The 21,524-nt window shown below is 45.8% G+C and overlaps 1 protein-coding gene across 1 annotated transcript in view; it reads right to left on the reverse strand.

Annotated features, from left to right (window-relative positions):
- Window positions 1-21,524, reverse strand: part of LOC126293242 (translation initiation factor IF-2-like) — a 51,078-nt gene that overhangs the window by 18,941 nt on the left and 10,613 nt on the right. Inside the window, exons 3-6 of the mRNA XM_049986360.1 lie at window positions 17,997-18,329; window positions 14,626-14,814; window positions 11,202-11,379; window positions 3,893-4,335 (exon numbers count right to left, since the gene is read on the reverse strand). Of these exons, the coding sequence (XP_049842317.1) occupies window positions 3,893-4,335; window positions 11,202-11,379; window positions 14,626-14,814; window positions 17,997-18,329 (1,143 nt within the window). The remainder of the gene's footprint in view (window positions 1-3,892; window positions 4,336-11,201; window positions 11,380-14,625; window positions 14,815-17,996; window positions 18,330-21,524) is intronic.

A 21,524-nucleotide genomic window follows, 5' to 3' on the forward strand; every position in this document is an offset into this window, starting at 1 on the left:
TCACAGATGGGAGCGCCTGCGATGATGTACTCGACGACGAACCTGCGTGCACAAGTGGCAAAACGTCATTTTTTCGGATGAATCGAGGTTCTGTTTACAGCATCACGATGGTCGCATCCGTGTTCGGCGACATCGCGGTGAACGCACATTCGTCTTCGCCATACCGACGTATCACCTGGTGGATGGTATGGTGTGCCATTGGTTACACGCCTCCTTCATCTCTTGTTCGCATTGACGGCGCTTTGAACAGCGGACGTTACATTTCAGATGTGTTACGACCCGTGGTTTTACCCTCCATTCGATCCCTGCAAAATCCTACATTTCAGCAGGATAATGGACGACCGCATATTGCAGGTCCTGTACGGACCTTTATGGGAAAAAAAATTGTCGATTTCTGCCCTGGCCAGCACATTGTCCAGATCTCTCACCAATTGAAAACGTCTGGTCAGTGGTGGCTGAGCAACTGGCCCGTCGCAATACCCCAGTCACTACTCTTGATGAACTGTGGTATCGTGTTGAAGGTGCATGGGCTGCTGTACCTGTACGCGCCAGCCAACCTTTGTTTGACAATGCCCAGGCGTATCAAGGCCGTTATTACGGCCAGAGGTGGTAGTTCTGGGTACTGATTTCTCAGGATCTATCCACCCAAATTGCGTGAAAATGTAATCACATGTCATTTCTAGTATAACATATTTGTCCAATGACTACCCGTTTATCATCTGCATTTCTTCTTGGTGTAGCAATTGTTAATGGCCAGTAGTGGACATCCATTTACAGGTGCTGGCACCTATCACTTTGACGCTCTGTAGCTTCATCAGATGACGCTTCCGGACAAGGGTTGCCATGTAAAACTTGATCTATCGAGTCCAGTCTACAACTTCTACAAGTGTGTGTCTTGAGCTGGGAAACACCCTGTATATGTCGGTATGTGTACGTGTAGCGATGGGAATGTAACAGTGTGGAGAAAGTGGCAGGTTGGAGAGGGCAGGTGGTACTGCCAGCTAGGGTGGCTGCGGCCGGACAAATTGCTCGACTACCACACCACACTCCATGTCTACTTCACCCACTCCTCGTCGCGCAAGCAGCTCAGTATCTTACTTCAGAGATTAAACACCTGTCATGCCATCACAATCGAAACACGAGGTCACTCTTACCTGGTATCCTAACTGTGCCCACTCACAAAACAAAAACTTTTGCAAACTCCTTCTCAGTTGCCGCTGTCCGTCTCTCGAACAAACTGCCCCTTACCTTGCGCAAAATTCAATCCCCTGCTGTTTTTAAGAGGGCGTTGAAGCATTTCCTACTATCATCCTCATAGCGTTTTCCACAAAATTAATGTACAAGGCTAATTCTCTCCTCTGTCAGATAGCAAATCTAATATCTTGCTCCTTTTTCTTCCTTATCGTCCATGTCTATTAACCATGCAATCTACTTTTTCTTTATATTTTCTTAATTATGTTGCATCATGTCTCTCTTCTTCTCCTCCCTTCACCATCATTCTCCCTCATACTCCCTGCTTCTAGCACTCCTGTCTAAAATCTCTCTCTTTCATAATGTACAGGGTGGTCCAAAAGTCCTGAAACACCCTCTTAAAATCCAAATGGAGTAACAAACAAGGAAACAGAATCGCTATACTAGAGGAACGGGAAGGGGGAAACTTTATGGGCTATGCCACCAACATGGCGGCCATCTTGAATGTCGCCATCTTCGATTCAACTCCAAAATTTCAAATGGGAATGTGGTCATGTGACATATCAAACAGATAGAGAATCTCACCAGAAAAATAATACCGTTGTTATTTTAAACATAGCTTTATTCATTCTCGGGTTATTGCCAGTTACTTGCGGCAGCAGTGGGACGCTCGGCAGCGTGAGTATTAAGTACTGAGAAGCCATAAAATGGAGTCTGAAACGGTGCAGAGTGACTACCCCATGCCTGATATGTTACATGTGTTTAACTGGTAGGTATCATTTACTCATGCTAACGTTTTAATCGTTGTTTCCTTTTTTACAGGTTACAAAATGTCCTTAACACATGAAGAACGCATTGAAATCATCTTGATATCAGGAGAAAGAAGCACGCGGGTCATTGCTGAGGATTTCAACAGTTGTCACCCAACCAGACAGCCCATCACTCACAGCGCAGTTGCCAAGCTTTTGGCCAAATTCCGAGCAACAGGTTCTGTCGCAGATAAACCTAAATCTGGAAGACCAAAATCCGCCACCGATGAAGCAACAACAGTGAGCGTGTTGGTATCATTTAGCAAGAGTCCGCAACGGACTAATCGTCGCCTGTCACAACAATGTGGGGTTAGCAGTTCCTCCATACTGCGAATTTTATCGCAGCACAAATTGCACCCGTACAAAATTCAGCTGCTGCAACACCTGAACGAGGATGACCCAGACCGTCGGGTACAGTTCTCAGAATGGGTGACGCAGCAGCTGTAGGTAAACCCGCGTTTCCCCTATCAGGTGCTGTTCAGTGATTAAGCCAATTTCTCCATCAATGGTGAAGTGCACAAGCAGATCACAGAAACTGGCCCAACACAAATCCGCACTGGATTGATGCTTCCAAAACGGTCGACTCCCAAAGGTGATGGTCTGGTGTGGTGTGTGGGGTACCAAAGTCGTTGCGCCTTTTTTTATTGATGGCACGTTAACAGCCAACGGTTATCTGAGGTTATTGGATGAAGAAGTGTTTCCCTCGTTGTTAACGGAGGACGGGACATTTTCGGAATTCTTCCAGCATGATGGAACCCCACCACAGTATGGGCACAATGTGCGAGCATATCTGGATGTGCAGTTCCCTCAAAAGTGGATTGGTCGTACGGGTGCTGTGGAGCGGCCACCACAAAAAAATGGTTCAAATGGCTCTGAGCACGATGGGACATAACATCTGAGATCATCAGTCCCCTAGAACTTAGAACTACTTAAACCTAAGGACATCACACACATCCATGCCGAGGCAGGATTTGAACCTGTGACCGAAGCAGCAGCCTGGTTCCGGACTGAAGCGCCTAGAACCGCTCGGCCATAACGGCCGGCTTGGCCACCACGTTCAGCAGATTTGACTCCTTTGGATTTTTATCTTTGGGGTCACAGCACGGGTTTATTCCGTAAAAATACGGGATTTGCATCATCTAATGCCGCGCATTGTTGATGCGTATGGTCAAATTCAGCCAGATGTGTTGGTCAAAGTTCATCAGGACTGGGTTCGGAGGATAGCATTAACAATCCAACCAAATGGGCAACATATCGAGCCATTCCTATGACTGTTGGTGGTCCCTCGGGACTGTGTAACATCGGCGTAATGTCTCTTCGGCACATAACACACATGCTGCCGAGCGCCCCACCGCTGCCGCATGTAACTGGCTATAACGCGAGAATGAATAAAGCTATGTTTAAAATAACAACGGCATTGTTTTTCTGGCGAAATTCTCTATCTATCTGATATGTCACATGACCACATTCCCATTTGAAATTTTGGAGTTGAATCGAAGATGGCGGCTTTCAAGATGGCCGCCATGTTGGTGGCAGAGCCTATAAAGTTTCCCCTTTCCCGTTCCTCTTGTGTAGGGATTCTGTCGTCTTGTTTGCTACTTCATTTGAATTTTAAAAGGTTGTTTCCTGACTTTTTGACCACCCTGTACTTTTAATCTAGGATTATAAACTCTATAAGTATGTATTTTTCCAACTGTGCCTTTGTAATAGCTTATTTCACTTTTTGTACTAGATGTAGTTTAACATGCCTATCAGAACATATGAATGTAAAATAAGTGGAATTCATGGTTAGATGTAAGAGAGGGCCTGATGGCCCCAATTTTGCCAGGTTAAATAAATGCATAAATAAATAAATACGAGCGGTTGCTGAGGGGAGTTGTCAGGCTGTGTACCTCCAGAGCGGCATCCACACCCTAAGCGCCGGCCGGAGGCGGCGAGACAGCGCCGCGGCGCGGCAGAGGCTGCTCCGCACGCAGGCGGCGGCGTCGACGTCGGCGTCGGTGGCGCCGCGGCGCCCGGGAGGCCGCAGCAGCAGCAGCGCGTCCACGGAGGCGAGCGCGCGCGCAGACATCTCGTTCAGCTCCCACGCCAGGGGCGGCGCCGCCCCCCGCCGCCTCCGCCCGACCCCGGGGCGCGGTAAGCCGCCCCCGACTCCTCCAGTGCCGACGCCGCCCCCGACGCCGCCAGTACCGCCGCCCCCGCCGCCCCCGACGCCCCCGACGCCACCCCCGGGAAGCCCGCCCCCGAAGCCCAGGCTGCCCAGGTCGAAGCCGGGCGGGAGGCTGACCGCCACCGTTCCACTACTGCCGCCGCCCGCGCCGCCTACGCCAGCAGCCTACGCAAGACCACATCGGTAAGCAGACTGGAGTTTTTCTGAAACTTAAACTTTCACAAGTCGAGCTGTCACAGTCATTAAAATAATGGACAAAATCACTTTGTCTTCGAAAGTAAGAGACTTATACCAGCTGCGACATAATCGCGTGTACAAACAGTGAACCAATACTGTAAAATGCTTTTTCATTCCAGTCTCTGATCACAAATCATTTCTTTAGACGATGACCAGATTCAGTCTGTAATGACCATCTTCAGATCTTTCTTACACCATGTCCTAAGGGATGCGGCCATTATGGCCATATCACTTTAGGACATAGTGTAAGAAAGATCTGAAGATGGCCATTATGGCCGTATCACTTTAGGACACGGTGTTTGAAAGATCTGAAGATGGTCATTACAGACTGAAACCGGTAATCGTCTAAAAAAATCATTTGTGATCAGAGACTGGAATAAAAAAGCATTTTAAGAGACTTACATTTCTTGTTCTGACTGGTGCAATGAGTCCCATCTTTATCGCAGCGCTTCCTAATCAGTGAGTAATTATTGCCCCACGTGTAAATTTGGGGCTGGAAGGGGTAAAAACAAAAGGGCTCAATTGTGATTCGATCACAAAACTAAACTATTTTTGGAAGATCATTACAAACTAAATTATTTTTGACAACTACACACATCAAAAAAACTTTTGCATCACCCCGGTTCCCAGAACTGCTGAAGACAGACGTTGACTGTGAACATTGTATCACAGACACAGTCCATTTGACTGTTCATAGATGTCACTAAACCCGCCCAGTCGACCGGTGTGGCCGTGCGGTTCTAGGCGCTACAGTCTGAAACCGAGCGACCGCTACGGCCGCAGGTTCAAATCCTGCCTCTGGCATGGATGTGTGTGATGTCCTTAGGTTAGTTAAGTTTACGTAGTTCTAAGTTCTACGCGACTGTAGTTCAACCGTGCCTAGGCGGTCAATACAGCTGTTCGATCGCGTCTGCATTGTTACTTTGTGCCAGGAAGGGCTCTCAACAAGGAAAGTGTCCAGGCGTCTCGGAGTGAAGGAAACCGATGTTGTTCGGACATGGAGGAGATACAGGCAGAGACGAACAGTCAATGGCTGTCAATGTCATTCCTCACTCACGCCGCCCAACTGCTGCTACTGCAGTGGATGACAGCTGCCTATTGATTATGGCTCTAAGAAACGCTGACAGCAACGACACCATGTTGAATAATGGGGGGGGGGGGGGGTTGGGTTGTTTGGGGAAGGAGACCGGACAGTGAGGTCATCGGTCTCATCGGATTAGGGAAGAATGGGGAAGGAAGTCAGCCGTGCCATTTCAGAGGAACCATCCCAGCATTTGCCTGGAGGAAAACCTAAATCCGGATGGCCGGACGCGGGATTGAACCGTCGTCCTTCCGAATTCGAGTCCAGTGTCTAACCACTGCGCCACCTCGCTCTGTGTTGAATAATGTTTTTAGTGCAGCCACAGGACGTCGTGTTAACTGTGCACAGTAGGCTGAATAATGCTTCACTCCCGACGTCTACGGTGAGGTCCATCTTCGCAACCACGACACCGTACAGCGCGGTACAGATGGGCCCAACAACATGCCGAATGGACCGCTCAGGATTATAACGTTCTCTTCATCAATGAGTGTCGCATATGCCTTCAAATAGAAAATTGTCGGTGACGTCTTTCTAGTCAACCTGGTCAGCCTGAACGCCTTAGACACACTATCCAGCGAGTGCGGCAAGGTGGGGTTCCCTGCTGTTTTGAGGTGACATTATGTGGGGCCGACGTAAGCCGCTGGTGGTCACGGAAGGCCCCGTAACGGCTGTACGATGCGTGAATGCCATCCTCCAACCGATAGTGCAACCATATCGGCAGCATAATGGCAAGGTATTCGTCTTCATGGATAACAATTCGCACCCCAGCCTGCATATCTTGTGATGACTTCCTTCAGGATAACATCGCTCGACTAGAATGGCCAGCATGTTCTCTAGACACGAACCCTATCGAACATGCCTGGGATAGATTTGGACCAACAGTGCCTTGACTGACTTGTAGATAGTATGCTATGACGAATAAGGGAATGCATCAATGCAAGAGGACTTGCTACTCGGTATTAGAGGTACCGATGTGTACAGCAGTCTGGACCACCACCTGTGAAGGTCTCGCTGTATGGTGGTACAGCACGCAAGGTGTGGTTTTCATGAGCAATAAAAAGGGCGGAAATAATATTTATGTTGATGGCTATTCCAATTTTCCGTACAGGTTCCGGAACTCTCGGAATCGAGCTGATTCAAAACTTCTTTTGATGTTTCTAATTATTCTTATCATCACTTCATAACACTAATATTGATTATACAGTGAGGTTGCAGTAGTCATGCGATCGTAATATCATGCTGGATCTCCTTTCGCCCGACATACACCGTTCATGCACTCATCAAGTCGCAGGAAGTTCCTTGCAGAAATACTGAGCCACACTAGCTCTGTTGCCGTCCATAATAGCGAAATTGTTGCCAGTGAAGCATTTTGTGCACCATCCGACGTTTCGATTATGTCCCACAGATGTTCGCTGGGATCCATTTCGGGCGATATGGGTGCACAAATCGCTCGAACTGTCGAGAATGTCCTTCAAACCACTCGCGAGCATTTGTGGTCCAGTGGCACAGCGCAATTAGAATTCTATCGTCGAGTGGAAACAAGAAGTTCGTGAATGGCTGCAAATGGTCACTAAGTAGCCGAACATCCAGAGGACGCAGTCCATTCCATGTAAACAAGTCCACAGCATCATGTAGCCACCACCAGCTTGCACAGTGCCTTGTTAACAACTTGGGTCCACGGATTCGTGTGGTCTGCACCACATTCGAAACCTAGCAACTGAAATCGGGAATCATCTGACCAGGCCACATTTTTCCAATCGTCTAGGGGCCAACAGATATGGTCACCAGCCGAAGAGAGGCGCTGGAGGCGATGTCGTGCTGTTAGCAAAGGCTCTCGCGTCGATCATCGGATGCCATAGTCCATTAACGTCAAATTTAGCCCCACTGTCCGAACGGATACCTTCGTAGTACGTCCCACGTTGCTTCCTGCAGTTATTTCACGCAGTGTTGATTGTCCGTTAGCACTGACAATTGTACACAAAACACCGCTGTTCTCGGTCTTTAAGTGAAGGCCATTGGTCATTGCATTGTCCGTGGTAAGAGGTAATGCCTGAAATTTGATATTTTCGGCACATTCTTCACCCTGTGGATCTCGGAATGGAATATCCCTTGCAGAGGCTCCAACTACACTGTGTGACCACAGAAGCACCACATTTCGAAAGCATCTATTCTCTTCTTGTCCAAACTGTTTATCGTCCATGTTTCACTTCCATACATGGCTACACTCCATACAAACACTTTCAGAAACGATTTCCTGACATTTAAATCTATACTCGATGTTAACAAATTTTTCTTCTTCAGAAACGCTTTCCTTGCCGTTGCCAGTCTACATTTTATGTCCAGTTCAATTTATCTATTTAATTACAGTCGCAGGTTCGAATCCGGCCTCGGGCATGGATATGTGTGATGTCCTTAGGTTAGTTAGGTTTAACTAGTTTTAAGTTCTAGGGTACTGATGACCCTAGAAGTTAAAGTCCCATAGTGCTCAAAGCCATTTGAACCATTTTTTTCGTACATTAGGTGTATTTAGAAGAGTGCGTGATTAACTCTGAAGAAGGGTTGAAGGGTGTGTCGGGACGGGTGGTAACCACGTGCAGCACTGCCTAGCGTGTGCTACGTAACAGAGACAAGGGAATGAAAGGTAAGACTGGTCCATTTCTCAACACGTATTGGTTTCCAGGCCTAATTATATCAACTTTTCTTCTAGTTTTGACCAATACTACCTCTTATAGAAAAGTGTGACATCACTTTTGAAACATCCTGTACGTACTGGAAATTTTAACGTAATTTTTAATTGCTTTTAGCACCTTCTAATTGTGTTACAGGAGGCTACGTTCATCACATAATGCAACGAGTACGTCTTAAAACATGTATGAATGCAGAGTCTCGCTGCGATAACAGTGAATAAAATGTTTTCGGGTTTCCTAAGGCGTCAATTGCTTAAAACTACGCAAGCTTACGGGCAAGCACACCTTGGCCATTGTCAAGTGTTATGACTGCCAGTGGGCTGTTGGTGCGTCCTTATATACGCTAGCTGTCGCCTGTGACGTCACTGGTGCCCGCAACACTGCCATATATGGGCGTATTTTGAGTCGGCATACGACGTGCTCTCTTCAACCGCGCGATCGCTGGATCCCACGCAGCGCTGAGCTGCAAGCCACCGGTCTCTATTCACGGTGTTTGCGGTAACTTTTATTTCAATAGCTTCCTTTATAAAACTGTCCCAGAAGCTGTTAGCCACGGCAGAGGTATCGTCAAATTTTATGTGGTGACCGTTTTGTAACGCATGCTCAGCTGACGTAGATTTACCTGCAAAGCGTAGGCGATAATACCTCTCATGTTCTTTCCTGCGTAGTTCCAAAGTGTGCACTCACTCACTAGGTATTTTGTAGACTCCAGGTGTTCTGAGGCCTACTGCGTCTCAGTAACTGACGGATTTCCGTTGGAGGCCTGAAGACTCAAAACATGCCCAAATATGGCAATGTCACGTGCATCAGTGACGTCACAGCCGGCAGCTAGTGTATAAAGGGTGTTACAAAAAGGTACGGCCAAACTTTCAGGAAACATTCCTCACACACAAAGAAAGAAAATATGTTATGTGGACATGTGTCCGGAAACGCTTACTTTCCATGTTAGAGCTCATATTATTACTTCTCTTCAAATCACATTAACCATGGAATGGAAACACACAGCAACAGAACGTACCAGCGTGACTTCAAACACTTTGTTACAGGAAATGTTCAAAATGTCCTCCGTTAGCGAGGATACATGCATCCACCCTCCGTCGCATGGAATCCCTGATGCGCTGATGCAGCCCTGGAGAATGGCGTATTGTATCACAGCCGTCCACAATACGAGCACGAAGAGTCTCTACATTTGGTACCGGGGTTGCGTACACAAGTGCTTTCAAATGCCCCCATAAATGAAATTGAAGAGGGTTGAGGTCAGGAGAGCGTGGGGGCCGTGGAATTGGTCCGCCTCTACCAATCCATCGGTCACCGAATCTGTTGTTGAGAAGCGTATGAACACTTAGACTGAAATGTGCAGGAGATCCATCGTGCATGAACCACATGTTGTGTCATACTTGTAAGGGCACATGTTCTAGCAGCAAAGGTAGAGTATTCCGTATGAAATCATGATAACGTGCTCCATTGAGCGTAGGTGGAAGAACATGGGGCCCAATCAAGACATCACCAACAATGCCTGCCCAAACGTTCACAGAAAATCTGTGTTGATGACGTCATTGCACAATTGCGTGCGGATTCTCGTCAGCTCACACATGTTGATAGTAAAAATTTACAATTTGATCACGTTCGAATGAAGCCTCATCCGTAAAGAGAACATTTGCACTGAAATGAGGATTGACACATTGTTGGATGAACCATTCGCAGAAGTGTACCCGTGGAGGCCAGTCAGCTGCTGATAGTGCCTGCACACGCTGTACATGGTACGGAAACAGCTGGTTCTCCCGTAGCACTCTCGATACAGTGACGTAGTCAACGTTACCTTGTACAGCACCAACTTCTCTGACGCTCACATTAGGGTTATCGTAAACTGCACGAAGAATTGCCTCGTCCATTGCAGGTGTCCTCGTCGTTCTAGTTCTTCCCCAGTCGCGAGTCATAGGCTGGAATGTTCCGTGCTCCCTAAGACGCCGATAAATTGCTTCGAACGTCTTCCTATCGGTTCACCTTCGTTCTGGGAATCTGTCTCGATACAAATGTACCGCGCCACGGCTATTGCCCCGTGCTAATCCATACATCAAATGGGCATCTGCCAAATCCGCATTTGTAAACATTGCACTGACTGCAAAACCACGTTCGTGATGAACACTAACCTGTTGATGCTACATACTGATGTGCTTGATGCTAGTACTGTAGAGCAATGAGTCGCATGTCAACACAAGCACCGAAGTCAACATTACCTTCCTTCAATTGGACCAACTGGCGGTGAATCGAGGAAGTACAGTATATACTGACGAAACTAAGATGAGCTCTAACATGGAAATTAAGCGTTTCCGGACACATGTCCACATGACATCTTTTCTCTATTTGTGTGTGAGGAATGTTTCCTGAAAGTTTGGCCGTACCTTTTTGTAACACCCAGTATAAGGACGCACCAACAGGCCACTGGCGGTCATACCACTTGACAGTGGCCAAGGAGTGCTTGACCGAAAGCTCGTGTAGTTTTATGCAATTGACGCGGTTGGAAACCCGAGAACGTTTTATTCACGTCCTAAAACAGTTAAAAATTACAGTAATTCTACAGAAATTCTGGGAAGGTACAATAATGAACTATGTGACCGCTGAAAGTGGTCACGTGGCCCGATATTGATTTGGCCAAAAGAAAAGTAAAGATTAAAACAAACAGTCTTCTCTGTGTACAAACAATATCGTACCCCAGCTTGCCGCGCGGTCTGAGGCGTCTTGTCACGATCCGTGCGGCTCCCCCCGTCGGGGGTTCGAGTCCTGCCTCGGGCATGGGTGTGTGTGTTGTCCATACCGTAAGTTAGTTTAAGTTACATTAAGTAGTGTATAGGCCTAGGGACGGATGACCTCAGCAGTTTGGTCCCGTAAGACCTTACCACAAATTCCCAATGGTTTCACATCAGCTTCTCCATGACACTGTTAATCCAAAACGTACGTATTTTTCATCTGAGTACCTGTGATCGCAGAGTGTGAGTAGTCGATGAAAACTACGGGGGTCGGCTTACCGGCTGCGCCATGAAACAGGTCATGATGAGGTTGAGCACGAACATGCCGAAGGACAGGAAGGCGATGGCGGTCAGCGCCATCTCGAACAGGTCCTTGATGGCCATGGCCTTCTCCATACCGCCGGCCCCACCCGCAGTCCCGTAGCCCGTGGGGTGGTAGCTGGGGCCGCCACTGTATCTGCAACGGCACAATTTTATCCGTAAGAATCTCGTACAGTTCTAACCTGTTACTTCCACTGGGTCTGTAGTTACTAGACTGATTGGTAATATACAGTGCCGGAACAAAAAAAGTAGTGCACCCTTTCAGAGGTTTAAGATTCACTCAAGACTTACTTTGCAACAGTGAATGTACTACTACTACTACTACTGCTGCTGCTATTCGCCTCTACAGCTCTTGAAGGGCTTTGGCCTGCATGACAATATCCTGCCATACTATCCGCTCCATGGTTTTCCGTCTCCATCCTCTGACATCCAGCTTTTTCTTCAATTCCGTCCACCCATCTCTTTCTGCATCGACGACCCCGTCGTCTGCCTCCAATCTTGCCATCAAAAATCTTCTTACATGTTCAGTCTTCCTCCATTCTGACCACGTGTCCTGTTCATCGCAGTCTTCTTATTTTAATGGTAGTGACAACGTCAGCTTCTTCAAAAAGTTGTTCTAATTCTGCATTCGTACAGATGTGCCAAGCTTCTTGGTCGTATACACGGTGGTCCATTGATAGTGACCGGGCCAAATATCTCACGAAATAAGCGTCAACCGAAAAAAGTACAAATAACGAAACTCGTCTAGCTTCAAGGGGGATACCAGATGGCGCTATGGTTGGCCCGATAGATGACGCTGCCATAGGTCAAACGGATATAAACTGCGTCTTTTTTTTATAATAGGAACCCCCATTTCTATTACATATTCATGTAGTTCGTAAGGAAATATGAATGTTTTAGTTGGACCATTTTTTCCGCTTTGTCATAGATGGCCCTGTAATAGTCACAAACGTATAAGTACGTGGTATCACGTAACATTCCCCCAGTTCGGACGGTATTTGCTTCGTGATACATTACCCGTGTTAAAATGAACCGTTTACCAATTGCGGAAAAGGTCGATATCGTGTTGATGTATGGCTATTGCGATAAAAATGCCCAATGGGCGTGTGCTATATATGTTGCTCGGTAACCTGGACGACATCATCCAAGTGTCCGGACCGTTAGCCGGATAGTTACGTTGTTTAACTAAACAGGAAGAGTTCAGCCACGTGTGAAACCTCAACCACGACCTGCAACAAATAATGATGCCTCAGTAGGTGTTTCAGCTGCTGTCGCGGCTAATCCGCACATCAGCAGCAGACAAATTCCGCGAGAATCGGGAATCTCAAAAACGTCGGCGTTGAGGATGCTACATCAACGTAGATTGAGCCTGTACCATATTTCTATGCACCAGGAACTGCATGGCGACGACTTTGAACGTCGTCTACAGTTCTGTCACTAGGCACAAAAGAAATTACGGGACGATGACAGATTTTTTGCACACGTTCTATTTAGCGACGAAGCGTCATTCACAAACAGCGGTAACGTAAACCGGCATAATATGCACTATTGGGCAACGGAAAATCCACGATGGGTGCGGCATGTGGAACATCAGCGACCTTGGCGGGTTAAAGTATGGTGCGGCATTATGGGTGGAAGGATAATTGGCTCCCATTTTATCGAAGGCAATCGAAATGGTGCAATGTATGCTGATTTCCTACGTAATGTTCTACCGATGTTACTACAAGATGTTTCACTGCATGACAGAATGGCGATGTACTTCCAACATGATGGATGTCCGGCAAATAGCTCGCATGTTGTTGAAGCGGTATTGAATAGCATGTTTCATGACAGATGGATTGGTTGTCGAAGCATGCACGCACGTTCACCGGAACTGGTGTCCCCGGATTTCTTTCTGTGAGGAAAGTTGAAGGATATTTGCTATCGTGATCCACAGACAACGCCGACAACATGCGTCAGCGCATTGTCAATGCATGTGCGAACATTACGGAAGGCGACCTACTTGCTGTTGAGAGGAGTGTCGTTACACGTATTGCCAAATGCATTGAGGTTGACGGACATCATTTTGAGCATTTATTGCATTAATGCGGTATTTACAGGTAATCACGCTGTACCAGAATGCGTTCTCAAAAATAATAAGTTCAGAAAGGTACATGTGTCACATTGGAACAACCGAAATAAAATGTTCAAACGTACCTAAGTTCTGTACTTTAATTTAAAAAAACCTACCTGTTGCCAACTGCTCGTCTAAAATTATGAGCCATTTGTTTGTCACTATTACAGCGCCTTCTAACACAAAGCGAAAAAAGTGGTCCAACTAAAACATTCATATTTCCTTACGTACTACACGAAAATGTAATTAGAAATGGGAATTCCTATTAAAAAAAAAAAAAAACGCAGTTGATATCCGTTTGACCAATGGCAGCGCCATCTAGTGGGCCAACCATAGAGCCATCTGGTTTCCCCCTTCAAGCTAGACAAGTTTCGTTCTTTGTAGTTTTTTCGTTTGGCGTTTATTTCGTGAGATATTTGGCCCGGTCACAATCAATTGACCATCCTGTTTAGGGCCATACATTTTACGCAGAACCTTTCTCTCCCAAATACTAAGGACCCTTTCCTTATCTGCAGTCGTGGTCCATGTCACGGCACCATTCATAGCTACTGCTCTTATAATTGTTTTGTAAAGGAGGTTTTTACATTTTCGTGATTGAAGTGAGCTCCTAAGCGTGGGTAGTGTGGCAAAGTAGCATATTCTGCCTGTTCCTATTCCAGCTTTCACCGCGCAGCTGATGCCATTTGCCCCTGTGATAGTCGATCCGAGGTACTTGAAGTCTCTCACCCTTTCAAACTCCTTGTCGGCTATCCTGAGATTTGGTAGGTTTCGCTAGTTGGCCATTGCCATATATTTGGTCTTTCCGACATTGCCTACCAGGACAAGTTCCCTTGCATCCCTCTCCAATTGTGATAGGCGTCAGCCAACACAACCACTTACCTGGGCCGCGTGGGATTAGCCGAGCGGTCTAGGGCGCTGCAGTCATGGACTGTGTGGCTGGTCCTGGCGGAAGTTCGAGTACTCATTCAGGCATGGGTATGTGTGTTCGTTCTTAGGATGATTTAGGTTAAGCAGTGTGTAAGCTTAGGGACTGATGACCTTAGCAGTTAAGGCCCTCCCGCGCCCGGCCATCCTGATTTGGATTTTCCGTGATTTCCCTAAATCGCTCCAGGCAAATTCCGGGATGGTTCCTTTCAAAGGGCACGGCCGACTTCCTTCCCCGTCCTTCCCTAATCCGCTGACCTCGCTGTCTGGTCTCCTTCCCCAGACCAACCAACCAAGGTAAGGCCCATAAGATTTCACACACATTTGAACATTTTCTGAGCTTACCCGGAGCCGCTGGAGCCGTACCCCGAGGCGCCGCCCATCTTGCCGCCCACGACGGCGTACCCTGTGACGTCACCGTCGTACCCCTGGGTTCCGCCGCCCAGCGGGGCGTCCCCCTGCGCCTCCAGGTCCTGTCCGCCGCCCCCGGAGTCCTCGCCGTAGTGCCGGTACACGTCCTCCAGCGTCGTTGTTCTGGAACCAGACACACACACTAAACTACTGTGCTCATACAATGTAAACTACTGTGCACCGACTTGCCTGTATGAACGCTGATACCGAAATAATTCGAGATTTATTCTCTGATAGCGCATTCTCTGATATGAGCTGTATTATATACAGGGTGGTCCATTGGTCGTAACCGTGCCAAATATCTCACGAAATAAGCGTCAAACGAAAAAACTACATAGAACGAAATTTGTCTAGCTTGAAGGGGGAAACTAAATGGCGCTACGGTTGGCCCGCTAGATGGCGCTGCCATACGTCAAACGGATATCAACTGCGTTTTTTTTTTTTTTTTTTTTAAACTAGGAACCCCCATTTTATTACATATTCGTATAGTACGTAAAGAAATATGAATGTTTTAGTTGGACCACATTTTTCGCTTTCTGGTGGATGGCGCTGTAATAGTCACAAACATATGGCTCACAATTCTAGACCAACAGTTGGTAACAGATAGGTTTTTTAAATTAAAATACAGAACGTAGGTACGTTTGAACATTTTATTTCAGTTGTTCCAATGTGATACATGTACCTTTGTGAACTTATTATTTCTGAGAACGCATGATGTCACAGCGTCATTACCTGTAAATACCACATTAATGCAATACAGGCTCAAAATGATGTCCGTCAACCTCAATGCATTTGGCAATACGTGTAACGACATTCCTCTCAACAGCAAGTAGGTCGCCTTCCGTAATGTTCGCACATGCGCTGACGCGTGTTGTCGGCGTTGTCTGTGGATCACGATAGCAAATATCCTTCAGCTTTCCCCACAGAAAGAAATCCGGGGACGCCAGTTCCGGTGAACGTGCGTGCATCCTTCGACGACCAATCCATCTGTCATGAAACATGTTATTCAATACCGCTTCAACAACATGCGAGCTATTTGCCGGACATCCATCATGTTGGAAGTACATCGCCATTCTGTCATGCAGTGAAACATCTTGTGGTAACATCGGTAGAACATTACGTAGGAAATCAGCATACATTGCACCATTTCGATTGCCTTCGATAAAATGGGGGCCAATTATCCTTCCACCCATAATGCCGCACCATACTTTAACCCGCCAAGGTCGCTGATGTTCCACATGCCGCACCCATCGTGGATTTTCCGTTGCCCAATAGTGCATATTATGCCGGTTTACGTTACCGCTGTTTGTGAATGACGCTTCGTCGCTAAATAGAACGTGTGCAAAAAATCTGTCATCGTCCCGTAATTTCTTTTGTGGCTAGTGACAGAACTGTAGACGACGTTCAAAGTCGTCGCCATGCAGTTCCTGGTGCATAGAAATATGGTACAGGTGCAATCAATGTTGATGTAGCATCCTCAGCACAAACGTTTTTGAGATTCCCGATTCTCGCGCATTTATCTGCTACTGACGTGCGGATTAGCCGCGACAGCAGCTAAAACACCTACTTGGGCATCATCTGTTGCAGGTCGTGGTTGACATTTCACATGTGGCTGAACACTTCCTGTTTCCTTAAATAACGTAACTATCCGGCGAACGGTCCAGACAGTTGGATGATGTCAAGGATACCGAGCAGCGTGGATAGCACACGCCCGTTGGCCATTTTGATCACAACAGCCATACATCAACACGATATCGACCTTTTCCGCAATTGGTAAACGGTCCATTTTAACACGGGTAATGTATCACGAAGCAAATACCGTCGCCACTGGCGGAATGTTACGTGATACCACGTACTTATACGTTTGTGACTATTACAGCGCCATCTATCACAATTTGTACCTGTCTATCTACATTATTCCGTTATTTATTCAGTTTTCAAATTTATACTGACTTTTTGATCACCCGGTATATTACATTCCTATGAAGTTCTGACACAACATTCCTGTCGAGTACGCATGTGTTTTTCTATTTCTGCTGAAACACCGTGTGGTATATGTGTAATATATATGTGTATCAAAAGGAGAAACGTTATGAAGATGTAAATGTAGGTCTGTTCAAAATCGTTCAAAAGTCGGCTGCCCCCGTCAGCAATGGCGGCTTTGCTGCGGGGCCCCCAGGTACGATATCCGCGTTGTCTGCCCGTTGTCGGTCGCGTGGCCGAAGCTGTGCTGTCACGGCGTCCTTGTATAGACCCTCTATATACTCCTTCCACCTTTATGCTTTCCCTTCTTTGCTTAGAACTGGGTTTCGATCTGAGCTCTTGCTGTTCATACAAGTGGTTCTCTTTTCTCCAAAGGTCTCTTTAATTTTCCTATAGGCAGTATCTATCTTACCCCTAGTGAGATAAGCCTCTACGTCCTCACATTTGTCCTCTAGCCATCCCTGCTTAGCCATTTTGCACTTCCTGTCGATCTCATTTTTGAGACGTCTGTATTCCTTTTTGCCTGCTTCATTTACTGCGTTTTTATATTTTCTCCTTTCATCAATTAAATTTAATATTTCTTCTGTTACCCAAGGATTTCTACTAGCCCTCGTCTTTTTACCTACTTGATCCTCCGCTGCCATCACTACTTCATCCCTCAAAACTACCCATTTTTCTTCTACTGTATTTCTTTCCCCCATTACTGTCAATTGTTCCCTTATGCTCTCCCTGAAACTCTGTACAACATCTTGTTCTTTCCGTTTATCCAGGCCCCATCCATATAACAACAAAAAACCTAACTTCCCTGGTCTATGTAATAGGCAAGAAAAGTGAAAGAATTAAAAGCCAATAGCAGTCTTCTAAACAGAAAGCGAGTTCGTATTAAGAAAATCTTACATACATAAACACGGCAAGCTAAGTTTATAAGATTGCCCGAAAGTGTGGATGTAGTATAGTTTCAAGAACAATACATCGACAGAGTAAGCTTGAATTTCGATGTGACTAGTCTCGAACAAGAATAAGACCATCTTGAGGTTGACCTCCCCTTTAAGAGTATCTTCCAGTTATGACGGCAACCAGTTCGGTGACACTGACTGGTGGTGGTGTTGGTGTCTGAGATTCAGTGATGGCATCCCTTGGGAGAGGTGCTACTGGCAGATCTCTGATATTGGGGGCGGTACATTAGTTGTGGCGTGACACAAAGGTGTGACAACATTTGAGTTCCCACTAACAACTGGATGGAGCTTCCAACCGCAGAATTACTTCATAACTGCTGTGAGTTATGTGCTAGGGACTATTAAACTGTGTGCTGGACAGCTCACCTGGAGAGCCACTGCTTGTAGGCGCTGGAACCCTCGTCATGGAGCAGGTCCTGCCGCCTCCGCTCTGTGTCCTTTGCTGCCCCTGGCTTTGCTGGTGCAGGCTCTCCAGACCTCTTCTCTGGAGCTGGGGCGAGGGCTGCAGACATCAGCGACGTAACAGGCTGCTGGGGGACGGAGGACGGCGACGGGAGCGGTGTAGCAGGCAGCTGGGAGGCGGGAGGCGGAGACGGGAATGGTGTAGAGGGCAGTTCAGGGGCGGGAGGCGGCCTCTCCACTTCATCCAGTATACGCTCCGCCAAGTAGCTCCGGCACAGGTACTCGTTCATCTTCTTCCTGCGTACAGATCGACGGTGGAAAATGCAACCAGAAAAGCAGTCCAGTTGGTTATGAACATTTCGCCGATTCCTGACTTGGGGAAAGATTATCCACCTATGTCTAAATCTTGTTCTGCATCTTACTGCTGGGAGTACCTAAAATACCGGGTACAATTTTAGCCTCTCTATTCTATTTGTGGACAATACAAGGGAAAATGTTGATAATCCTCTGTATCATTATAAATTTCTCAGAATTTATCAGCACTGTTATACGCGATATACACAGATTGAGAAAAAAGAAACTACTAGAAGACAAGGTTGAATGTAAATTCTGTACACATACATATCATCAGCAGGTATGAAAATCATTAGAGGCCCACCAAAATACATAAGTGTCATTTGTTTTTAGTGTTATGTCCTTGTAGGGCGAGAACAGCGTCAGATACTGAGTTACCACTGGAGCCTTGATTTTAATTACCTAAAAAACAGTGAAATGTGCAAGCATTTATGACCTAAAACTTACAAAAATATGACCTTAAAAATAAAATATGACTTAATAGAAATTTATTTAAAGCATTCTTGTTTGTTTATTTAATTTTTTATTCACCATAAAGTAATACAAAATTCACTTCTCAAAATATTGTAAGTATAGTTCGTGCTTTCTGTAGGGTTTGTGGTTAATTTGCATCTATTTTTTGAATGTCTGAATGTTTTATTTTCTAAACACATAGTACAGTGAAAACATCATCTATCGAAACAGTAAAACAATGTTTTTATTTCTACATAGTATTTAAAGCGTTTCACATTATTTAATACCATACATCAATCTTCAGTATCTGCAAAGTTACACTGGATCACAAGGTGCATTTTCAGGTTTTCCATCGTCAAAGATCTACGGTTGTAGCTGATTATAGTTTTGTACCTGGAAAAGCACCACTTCACAAGACGTCACTGGTGCGTATTTGAAGAGAGCCAGATCACTGGAGTTCAGATTTGTTTCAATATCTTCAAATGTCGCGGTATTCCCTGAAAGACTGTCACTAACTTCGCACAGTGTAGAATATCCAGGATTCCGTTGGAGAACACTTAGCAATTTGGTTTTCACTTTGTCAGCCACATGACCACGAGCTCAACCCAGCTCACTCTGCACATGTTGCACAATACTCAGGGCCTCACATAGCTAAGTGCTAACAGTTTCCAGTCGTTTGATGGCTTTTGATATCACTGAAAAATTGGCGTTGATGTATGCCAAGTTTGGAGACAATGTATCCGTCAAAACTTCTTTCACAATTTTGATAGCACTTGATTCATCGCTATCAAGCTCACAGCAGATTGTCTTTATTTAGGTGTAGTTGGTGCAGTAATACTCAGTAGCATTAAGCCAAGAACCCCATCGTGTAAGAACAGGTTTAGGTGGCAGGGGCGTTGTAGATGCTTGTTCCTGGAATTTCTGCAACCGTAGCGGAGCCTTCACATAGATTTTCTTGCCACAGGAAATTAATTTGTCCACGTCAGGGTAATTTGATCGCACCTCTTCGGCAACGCATGTGCAAGGCAAGTGGCGTACACCATTTTGGGGTAGAGAATCTGCAGCCCTTTGGCTGCTTTAGCCATATCTGAAGCACCATCTGTTACAAGCAGCAAAACGTTGTCTCTTTTCACACCATCCGGCCGCAGTGGCTTCAGAGAGTTGTCAAACAAAATAGCAATCGTCGAATTGTTTACTCTATTGAGAGTTTCACACGTTAGTAATAACATATCTCCAGGGCCATCAACTTTTAGAACACCAACAACATCATTTGCAATATATCGCCCACTAATATCTGTAGTTTCATCTATCGACAGCCAGATCTTTTGCTCAACAATAGTAATTCGTATTTTTTTGAGCACATCATTGCAGCATACGGATAAATAGTTCTTTCTCAGTGTAGATTGATCTGGAACTGGATGTGTTGTATACTTCTCCAAGAACCGTCTGAAGCGTGGATTCTTCAGCTTTTCCAATGGCATGTTGCAGGACACCATCATTTCACACAAATCCTTGCAAAATAATTGCACGGTTGACGATTGACCTGTATGTTCAAATAACAGCGTTTGCCTGCTGCTATTTTCAGCACTCCGTTTAACACAGCCGCTGTGTTTAGCAGTATTACAGTGTTGTTGCACATTAAAGCGCTTTTCTGCGCTAACTTTAACTTCACACAGTTTACAAAATAATATTTTCTTATCAGTACTAAAGAACTTTTGTCCAAATTCTCGAACATATCCTCGCAGCTTCACGCTGTCGGAGCACTTAGCTTTAGGCATGTTGAACAAGGCAAAGACTGTATTCAAACTGGTTGCTGGGAACACCTGTGCGGCTGATATGGTTATTACGACGGAAGCCATCATTGTTGGCTCTGAGAGCGTATTGTCGACCCTGCACAACAATGTTTTATTTTTGCGAAACGACTGTTGTGGTACACCGATTTTCTGCTACAGTCCTTCGAAATAAAGCTGTGTACTAATTTATCTGCTTATCTTTCATAACAGCACGTTAAATATTGTCTGTTGAGCAACATATTAATTTTCTTATTCGCGTGTCCCGCAAGATTCGAGAAAAACGGTATATGCATTTTTGGCAAAAGTTGACGGAAGTATGACCTATTATATTAAAAGTTAGCCGCAATATGACCTATTACTAAAATTTGTTGAAATATGACTTTATATGCACAATCAAAATACATTTTTCGACGCTAACATGCCTAGATTTGTGTATAAATTGTTCTAAAATTCGCCCTATAGTTCAGACTTGTCATAGTTCATGACTTGTCATTAAAATCCGGACCCTAGTTATAACTGTGAAGGTCTCGGAGATGCAGTGTATTAAAGTGACGCAGCCTTTTCACCATCTAGCAGCCTTTGAAAGAAGCGTCATTGTGGATCACCATTTGGCTGGCAGGTCGAATCGTGTAATATTTGGATTTGTGGGAGAGTCAGTGGTGAGAGCGGCCAGATGTTGGACAGCATGGGGAAGTGATGGCAGGTATACCCGTTGTCAGAGCTCTAGTCCAACACCTCTGACCGCCACGACAGAGGTTTGTCAAATTGTGCACCGAACACATCATAACCATTTCTCATCATGCCACCCAAAAACTAGGGAGTTACCATGCCAGGTATAGGCTGCCATTAACAGTACAAGGTCAGTGAATGATCGTATGGCAGTGATGGCTGG

The sequence above is a fragment of the Schistocerca gregaria genome, chromosome 10 (assembly GCF_023897955.1).
Source record: "Schistocerca gregaria isolate iqSchGreg1 chromosome 10, iqSchGreg1.2, whole genome shotgun sequence".
Classification (NCBI taxonomy): domain Eukaryota; kingdom Metazoa; phylum Arthropoda; class Insecta; order Orthoptera; family Acrididae; genus Schistocerca; species Schistocerca gregaria.